Here is a 10,073-nt window from a genome sequence, read left to right as displayed (position 1 = left end):
TGCGGACTTTTTATGATTTTAGGCAGCCTCTCTGCTAATGGGTGGCGTTGTGTTCCTGTCTTGCTAGTTGTTTGGCATAGAGTGTCCAGCACTGTAGCTTGCTGGTCGTTGAGTGAAGCTGGGTGCTGGTGTTGAGATGGAGATCTCTGGAAGATTTTCGCCGTTTGATATTATGTGGAGCTGGGAGGTCTCTTGTGGACCAGTTAGACACTACTTTTTGATGGGGCAGTGGCAAGGTCAAATTGTAGAAGAATGTATAAGACAGGAGATATGATCGCGAATATCTTTGGAAAATACAGTCCACTCTATTTGGTAATGAGAAGCTAATCTTTGAAGTTTCATTGGCTTCTTTGAAATATTTAGGATGCATTGCCCAAGAGCTAACAGCATACCAAAAGAGTGGCTAGGTTTACAGTTGGAAGGGCTGGGTAGTACTCGGTCCCTAGATAATCCACAAACTGGAGAAGAACAGTTCCCTTTCTTTCAAGTTCCTTCTACTGGTGGGATGCCACTGTTTGGAAGTTTCACATAGCCTTGAGAAGAAGTAAACACACAAGAGGCTGAGCCCCTCTGTAGTCAGTCTGGCTCCTCAAATTGCACTGAAATAACTCCTTCCAAAACTTCGAGTGAAGACAAGTTAGTCAGCTGCTGCTGAACATTGAAAGGAAATGTCCTTACCTTATCATCTTCCTGTGGAAATAATGATTTTGCATTTATGTGTCAGAACGGTTGTTTAGTTTTAAGATTTAGTAGAAGATGTAACCATTCATATTCTGACTTGTTTTGAAAGAATGAAATAGCTCAGATTTGTGCCATAAGCTGACTTTTAGTTCTCTGATGTAATTAGTTCTCAGAAGAGCTGATGGTGACCTCTAGCTATCAACATGCCTATCTGGACTGGAAAGCGTTTTCCTCTGTACTTTCGATGGAAAACTGCTTCTCTTCCTCTCATTAATGTTGTATTTGCAATGGAGTCATGTTGACCTCTACCCCAGGCATACTCTGATGCTGGGCTGATGATAAGAGGCTCATGAGCCTGAAATTAGATGCTGACCTTGTGGAAAGTGGATGGGACAGAGATGGCACACCAGGTGCCAGCCACTGAGAAAATAGCCCCCCAGAGGTACTGAGGGGCATTAAGACAAGAAAATGATCCTGGTCTTGGGATATCTTCTATAATGTGAGAGACCCTGAACATGGAGCTCCTGAGTAACTAGAAAAGTGAGAAAATCCCTGTTGTACCTATGGGAGTGACTCCAAACATCACCAAAAGAGCTTCCACAAAGCTGGCCTTCATTATGGGGGTAGAAATGAATGTCTCTCCATGTTTGGGTGAGAACACAGGGCTTCTGCTCTGTTCAGACCAGGCTGTCTTCACATCAGACCATTTCTGAGCTTTCAGCATCTGCATCAAAATCATTATGACATAGGCCAAAATTAGAATGTCCCATAGGGTGCTGATAAAGAACAGATGAGTGGCTATAATTTACTTTTCCCCTACTTAGTACTTACTTCATTAGTCAAAATTGCTGATATTTTTTCAAAATGTCATTTGAATTTGTAAGGAAACACAAAAGGTCCTGAATAGCCAAAGCAACCTTGAGAAAGAACAACAAAGCTGGAAGTATCATGCTCCCTGATTTCAAACTATACTACAAAGTTACAGAAATCAAAATAGTATGGTACTGGCACAAAAACAGGCACATAGATCAATGGAATACAATAGACAGCCCAGAAATGAACCCACACTCATATGGGCAATTAGTCTACCACAGAGGAGGCAAGAATATACCATAAGGAAAACATACTCTTCAATAAATGGTGTTGGGAAAACTGGACAGCTACATGCAAAAGAATCAAATTGGACTACTTTCTCACACTATATACAAACAAACAAACCCTCAAAATGGAGTAAAGATTTAAATGTAAGTCAAGACACCATAAAACTCCTAGAAGAAAACGTAAGCAGTATGCTCTTTGACATCAGTCTTAGCAATATTTTTATGGATATGTCTCCTCAGGCAAGGGAAACAAAAGCAAAAATAAACAAATGGGACTTAGTCAAACTAAAAAGCTTTTGCACAGTGGAGGAAACTGTCAACAAAATGAAAAGGCCACCTACTAAATGGAAGAAGATATTTGCAAACAATGTATTTGATAAGGGGTTAATATCCAAAATATACAAAGAACTCGTAAAACTCAACATCAAAAAATCACACAGCCTGATTTAAAAACGGGCAGAGGTCCTGAATAGACATTTTTCCAGAGAAGACATACAGATAGCCAAGAGGCACATGAAGAGATGTTCAACATCACTAACCATCAGGGAAATGCAAATCAAAACCACAATGAGATATCACCTCACACCTGTCAGAATGGCTGTTATCAAAAAGACAACAAGGGGCTTCCCTGGTGGCACAGTGGTTGAGAGTCCGCCTGCCGATGCAGGGGACACGGGTTCGTGCCCCAGTCTGGGAAGATCCCACATGCCGCAGAGCGGCTGGGCCCGTGAGCCATGGCCGCTGAGCCTGCGCGTCCGGAGCCTGTGCTTCACAATGGGAGAGGCCACAACAGTGAGAGGCCCGCGTACAGCACACACACAAAAAAAAACACAACAAAAAGACAACAAATTACAGGTGTTGGGGAGGATGTGGAGAAAAGGGAAGCCTCGTGCACTGTTGGTGGGGATGTAAATTGGTGCAGCCACTGTGGAAAACAGTATGGTGGTTCCTCAAAAAATTAAAAACAGAACTACCATATGAGTGGAAGTGGAGCACTTCCACTCCCGGGTATTTATCTGAAGAAAATGAAAACAGTACTTAGAAAAGATACATGCACCCCTATATTCATTGCAGCATTGTTTACAGTAGCCAAAATATGGAAGCAATCTAAGTGCCCATCAATAAATGAATGGGTAAAGAAGATATGGTATGTGTGTATATATTCCATATATATATATACACACACACACACACACACACACACACACAATGGATATATATATATATATATGAATACTACTCAGCCATAAAAAAGAAAAAGAATGAAATCTTGCCATTTGTGACAATATAGGTGGACATAGAGGGTATTATGCTAAATGAAATAAATCAGAGAAAGACAAATGCCATATGATTTCACTTATACGTGGAATGTAAAAAACAAAAAAAATGAATAAACATAACAAAACAAACAGAGTCATAGATACAGAGAACAAACAGGTGTTTGCCAGAGGGGAGGGGGTGGAGAGATCAGAGAAATAAGTGAGGGAGATTAGGAGGTACAAACTTCCAGTTACCAAAAAAAAAAAAAAAGGAAAGAAAGAGAAATAGGGATTGCATTTAAAAAAATATGTCAAATGATTCTATTTGTCTCTGTTTATATTTATTGATGTTTTGGGTATCTTAACTCCTTTCTTATAGAATATCCTTGAGTATAAATATTCTTTTACCACTCATATGAAGCTATACCTAGCCAGTCTCCAAATGTTACCAGGTTGTTTTTGTTTATCCTGTGATATATCTGTGATAATCATTCCTGCTCCCATTACCCTGTTATCTCCCTAGTTCAGGCTTTATGATCTCATACCTGGGTATATCAGTTAGCTTTTGCTAGGTGTGTTATTACACACCATCCCCAAAACATAGTGGTTACAACAACCATTTCTTTAATCCGTGATTCTGTGGGTCGGTAATTTGGGGCTGGGCTCAGGAGGGCAGCTCTTCTAGTCTTGCCTGAGCTCACCCATGCATCTGTGGTAGGCTGGGACAGCTGCTACACGTGGCCTCTCACCATCTGGCAGACTAGCCTGGGCTCATTCACATGGAGGCAGAACAGTTCCAAGTGCAATAAGAGAGCAAGCCCAACAAACAAGCGCTTTTCAAACCTCTGCTACATCACCTTTGCTAATGTTCCATTAGCGAAAGCAAGTCAGATAACCCACCCAGATCCAACAGGCAGAGGAATAAATAAGCTGCCTCTTAATGGAGGATCTGCCATGTCTGCAAGGGCATGGATGGAGGGAGAACACTTTGTGCCCATTTTTACAATCGACTAAATGATCACATCTCCTGTCTTGCAGCTTCTCTGGCTGTAGGCTTTTGCTGTTCCAGCCCATCCTGCTTCCTTCTGCCACATTCATTTTCCTTAGACTCTGCTTTCATATTTCATATTATAACCCCCAGAAGTTTCTTCTTTTCCATACCTTATCAGCTATCAACCCTTCTGCCTAGCTTTCAAAGGTCTCCTTAAGCTGGCCTGACCCTAAAAGCAGAGCACATGGTACAGGGGAAAAAGAACTAGCAGCAGTCAGGGGAGGCATGGGCACGAGTTCCATCATCATCATTGTTCACTAACTAGTTTTTAACCTCTTCGGGCTTCTGTTTTCTCCAAATGTTTCTCCCTCCAAAATGAGGGAGTTTGCATTAAATCTGAGAGGTTCTTTTCAGATTTAAGATTTAGGCCGGGTGTACGTGGATGAATTTGTTTCCTGTTACTCCCTAAATAAACCTTCAACGCGAATAAGACCTGGCTTCCTAATTCCCACTGCACATGTCGTGTTTATATTGCTCTTTGTGCTTTCACCCCCCGCGTTTTCTCAGTCTGGCATTGCCCTTTGCGTTCTTCACTGCTTGTTTTACGTTCTGCTCATCCCTTGTCTTTGTCATCTCTGCCATCCAGTTTGGCACTTCATTATATTATCTCTCGTATTATTCAGTGTTTCAGTTGTTAGTCTTATCAGGTAGCTTATAAACTCATCGAGGAACGAGACTATATTTTATACATTGACTAAGCACATAGTAGGTATCAAGCAAATATTTACAGAGAAATCCTAAATTTCCATCCCAGGTCTTAGAAAATTGGAACCGGCTGAAGACTTTTTTTCCTTTTTTTTTTTGCGGTACGCGGGCCTCTCACTGTCGTGGCCTCTCCCGTTGCGGAGCACAGGCTCCGGACGCGAAGCCTCAGCGGCCATGGCTCACGGGCCCAGCCGCTCCGCAGCATGTGGGATCCTCCCAGACCAGGGCACGAACCCACGTCCCCTGCATCAGCAGGCGGACTCTCAACCACTGCGCCACCAGGGAAGCCCTGGCTGAAGACTTTTAAGACAAGTAGGAGGATAAGACTGCTTGGGCAGAGGTGGCGATGATGGTGGTGGTGGTTGGACGGGGGGGGATTTTTGTTAAATGTACTCAAGGTAGTTTACACTTACCAGGCTGGTAGCCTTTAGGAGGTATCTATAAAATTGCTTTACAGGCCTTTCCTCCAGCCATCCTATGACACTGGTTCTCCTCTGCTTATTTCTTGCAGTTTTCATCCTTCTGTAAGCTGCCACCATGACCCTGACAAAAGGTTCCTTCACCTACTCCAGTGGGGAGGAATATCGTGGCGACTGGAAGGAGGGTGAGAGGACCCATGGGGAACATCCAGTGATGAACACTTCATTTGGCTGAAGGACAAATACATGAGGATATATATAAGACAACTTTATGAGTCTTCATTTCTAACTTCTAAAGCCAAAGAGTGCCTTTCCTTTATTTGATTTTAGGATTATAAATAAAGGAATTGGAAAATGCTATTGTTACTCCAATCTCCAGAAATAAGTTAAATCTTCCCACTTTTAAATTTAAAGTGTTTTAACACTTTTTTTTTTTTCTTTTTTTTTTTTGCCACGCCTCGTGGCTTGCAGGATCTTAGTTCCCCGACCAGGGATTGAACCTGGGCCTATGTCAGTGAAAGTGCCGAGTCCTAACCACTGGCCTGCCAGGAGACCCCCCCCAACACTCTTTTATCCTTTAGTGGTATTACTTGGGAATTGTTTTTATAAATGCTAACGTACTCAGCAGAACAAAATGAATTATTTTTAGGGCCCATAAATTGCAAAGTACAGATTCATTGTAATGACTTGATTCTAGTGAATCTTAAGGAAGAAATTAGGGCAGACACTCAAAAGCAGATGACATTCATTGCCTTGAATTTCCTGTGACAGCTCATTACATTTGGAAGTATCTATTCATAGGAAGGGCAGAATTCCTCCAAGCCTGAGGCTATACAGGAAGCACTTTAATGATGTTCAGTTTGGAAACAGTCTGGCCACTTAAAAGTCTCATGCGTCCAGCCCTAGCAAACCCGGAACTGCCCCGAGGAGACTTGACTCTTTATAGTTGTGCCCAGAAGAGCAGTTCACGCCCTTTCCAGACGCTTCATTCTTTTCATGGTAGATCCCTGCAGCTGATGAATTTTTGAGCCTTGAGAGGAGAAATTGTGCACATGGGACGTGACCTTGCCTCCGTATATCCCCAGCCTTTTCTCCTGCCTCCCAAACACCTACTGTCCCCTTTAACGTGACCTTTCAGAGGAGAGTCTTCTCGAGGCTCTGCTGGGCAGTCTCTATCCACCAAAAGAACGCCCTTGTACCCGGAATGGCATTGCAGCTTCTCCAGTATCTTGCTCTGTTCTCTGGTCAGTTCAGTGGGTAAGCACAGCCCTATTGATGGAGCAAAGCTCAAACTAGTATTGCCAGTCAGGCTGTTAGGTTTGCCCAGCAGCTTCATGGTGTCGGAGGGTACTTTAATTTTTTTCTCAGAGTGTCAAGGCAGTTAAGTGTCAAGGGCTCCAGAGTCAGTCTGCCGGCTGCATTTGCTGTCTTGCTGTACCACTTAGTTGCTCTGTGATCTTGAGTAAGTTTTTTATCTTCTCCTTGCCTTGGTTTCTGCATCTGTTAATGGGAATAATAGTAGTATTGGGCCTACCTCCTAAGGTTGTTGTGAGGATTAAATAAGATGATAAATACAAAGTGCTTAGAAGAGTGCATGGCACATAGTGAAGGCCCTGTGAAGTTAGCTATTGTGATTTTTATTTAAAATTTTTTTTAAGCTGTTGTGATTTTTCAGTGCTCTCTTATCTTCATACTTGGAGAGACCTGCTCCAAATCTGATGGTTGTGACTTAAGAAGGGAAGATCTTAGTAGCCAGCTTATTACTCTGGGTAATAGTTCTCTGCCCTGCTAGTGTCACTGCTTTTCTTCCTTCCTTTGTGGGTGGGGTGATGCGAGGCAAGGGATGTTGGACTGTGAGAGGGGACCCTGAAGCTGCCCCATCCCAACCTGACACCTGTCTTCTCTTTGCTCAGGCCGCAGACATGGTTTTGGTCAACTGATGTTTGCAGATGGTGGCACCTACCTGGGCCATTTTGAGAATGGGCTCTTTAATGGCTTCGGGGTACTAACCTTCTCAGATGGCTCGAGGTGGGTACTGGGTCATCATTCCTTTCTCAGCCTTAAACTAGGGAAGGGAAGTTCTGTTCTAAAAGGGATAGTGAGAAACATCTGGTCAAACCTGAGCTTGTCCCGGGCCCTCTGAAAACAGGCAAGGAGTAGCGTTTGTTCTTTTATTGTTTACTTCATAAATACATCTAAAATTTGAAATGGCAAGGAGATCAGTGACCTCCCACCCCACCACTGTTCTCTTAGGTTATTTCCTTGCGATTAGAGCCTCGTATCATACACACTCACTGACCCTTCTCTGCTGGCTGGGTGGGTGGGAGCTCTGGAAGAGTGGAATCAGCTTTGCTCCTTGGCATTGCTAAACCACACATTTGGTGTTGGCAGCTGCCTGACTGAGTTATCCTGAAGGCTGACATCTCGTGTTTCTGCAGGTATGAGGGGGAGTTTGCCCAGGGCAAGTTCAACGGCGTCGGGGTCTTCATTCGACATGACAACATGACCTTTGAGGGGGAATTTAAAAACGGCAGAGTGGATGGTTTGGGTAAGTTGTGGGCCAGCAGGACAGGGGACTGACGAGCATAAATGGGTGGAAGGACACCTTTGCAGCTTTAATCCTCCTGTGGATGCCCAGCAATGCATAGGGACCAGGCGCTGATGCCGGGTCATCGGACTCACCAAGAGTACCCAAGGGCTGCAAACTTTTCTCTCCCTCCACCTCTACGTAGCAAGCAGACCTCCCAGCCACTAATGCCACTGTCACACCCATATTTTCTCTGTCCCCCTCAAAGGCCTGCTGACTTTCCCTGATGGTTCTCACGGAATACCCCGCAACGAAGGTCTGTTCGAGAACAACAAGCTTTTGCGGCGCGAGAAGTGCTCGGCGGTGGTTCAGCGGGCCCAGAGCGCCTCCAAGTCAGCCCGGAGCCTCACCGCCTGACTCGGCGCTGCGCCCAGCTGACAGCAACGCCCCGCCACCCGCTGGGGGTGAACAAAAGAATCTGATGTGAGAGGAGATGAGAATGACCACGGAGCAGAAGTCCTGGGAGAGGCCCCGTCACCTGCCAGGCAGGGCTTCGGTCACAGAAGGTCTGAGGCTCGGGCCGCTGGCCTTGCAGCAGTGGTACCCGGTGTGCCCTGCCCTTGTCTCGCTCGTTGGCACTCTCTGTCCCTAACACCGTGGGTCACCCGGTGCGGACCTGCTGCTGCCTTCTACTTCATTTTCTGCCAAGTGATACAGAGTCTCTTCCTTCTGCCTCTATTTGGGGCGGATGATCCCAGCCCCAGATTAGGGCCAGTGCTCTGTGCTGCCCTGGAGAAATAAGGGAAACGATAGGAGTGGCTTAGACAGTACAGCGGTCCTGAGAAAGTCAAGGCCAGAGCTTTTCTGTATGTTACCCCTGCATTCGCTTCTGGTTGGCACCATGGCCCCAGGCCTTCCACGTTGTCTGACCAGACTGGTCCTCGTGTCTGTTTATTGCTCCTGTGAAGGGTTCAGTGAATGCTATTTCCCTCTCCCTTGACTTTACAAGCAGATAATTTGTGCTCCTCTCTCCTTCCTTAGACACGGGAAAGGATCCCTTTTGTCAGAAGGAAACCGATATAAACAGTCATCTTATAACTTGTATTTATAACTAACTCCAGGGCAAGGGCGGATATCTGTGGGTCCCATCAGGCCCTGTCATGGAGTGAACTAAATCCTTAAGGATAGCTTGGGCTGACACAGCTTCTTCCCAGTGGACCAGTAGGTCAGACCCACCTTAACCCCTTGGGGTTCAGGTAGAATTGGACCCATCTTGGGATGGCAGTGAACTAAAAGAGCATTTGGTTCACTGTAACTCTTCCATCATGAGCCTTGGCCATCAGGCCTAGGGATCAGATCTTGATCGACTGGATCCCTGCACAGTTCATCACAGAGGCCTCCAGTTACCCTGTGACCCAAACCTGCCCCTCCCCGTCAGCCCCTTATCCTCACACTGAATGTCTCCTCAACAGCAGATTGTGGTGGAAATTAGAGCCGTGTGCCTCTATTTATTCTCTGAATTGTACTGTAGAAACAAGTGTTTATGAGGAATCAACAAATCACCAGAACTGCCTATACTTAGTTTTCTTGACTCTCTTGCTGTACACCCTTATGAATATTGACCCATTTGCTATTTCTAAAAGTTAATTATAGATGGGGGCTTGAAACTGACACTGCACACTTTACTACATAATATCATCTAATTCTGCAAGGTAGGAACATTAAAAACACACACACACACAAAAAAAAGCCAGGCAGGGCTTCCCCGGTGGCGCAGTGGTTGAGAGTCCGCCTGCCGATGCAAGGGACATGGGTTCGTGCCCCGGTCCAGGAAGATCCCACATGCCATGGAGCGGCTGGGCCCGTGGGCCGTGGCCGCTGGGCCTGCGCGTCTGGAGCCTGTGCTCCGCAGCGGGAGAGGCCACAACAGTGAGAGGCCCGCGTACTGCAAAAAAAAAAAAAAAAGCCAAGCAGGCTCAGGTTGCCCAAACTAGTAAGTGGCAGAGCTGCGTGGGATTTGTATCTGGGACTTTTTGACTCCAAAGCAGTTTCCACTGAACTCCTCATCACCTTGAATGTCAGGGTGCCCAAGTCCTGAGACCATTTATTGTCACACCTGTTGGGTTACCTCAGGCAAGTCTTTCTCTGAACATTCACCTTCCATGCTAACCCATTCACTTGCATGATCTTACAAGCCCTGAGAGGAAGGTACCATTATTATCCCTGTATTACAGATGAGGTTCAGGGCAGTTAAATAGTTTTCCAAGGTCTTGTAGACACTAAGGCGCAAATCCAAGAATGGAAATCCCAGAGACTGAGCTCTTCACCAGT

General features: G+C 45.3%; 1 protein-coding gene across 1 annotated transcript; it reads left to right on the top strand.

The window, feature by feature from the left end:
- Positions 1 to 5,333: 5,333 nt before the first annotated feature.
- Positions 5,334 to 8,159, top strand: MORN4 (MORN repeat containing 4; the record flags this gene model as incomplete). The annotated part of the gene is made up of 4 exons (XM_079700731.1): positions 5,334 to 5,400; positions 7,129 to 7,243; positions 7,654 to 7,763; positions 8,011 to 8,159. The coding sequence occupies 4 exons, from the start codon at positions 5,334 to 5,336 to the stop codon at positions 8,157 to 8,159; spliced, it is 441 nt and encodes a 146-aa protein (XP_079556857.1).
- Between the last annotated feature and the right edge of the window lie 1,914 nt (positions 8,160 to 10,073).

Source organism: Hyperoodon ampullatus, assembly GCF_949752795.1.
Source record: "Hyperoodon ampullatus genome assembly, chromosome: 1".
Classification (NCBI taxonomy): domain Eukaryota; kingdom Metazoa; phylum Chordata; class Mammalia; order Artiodactyla; family Ziphiidae; genus Hyperoodon; species Hyperoodon ampullatus.
Note: the sequence above shows the minus strand (reverse complement) of the source record. Positions and strands in the feature narration are given on the sequence as shown.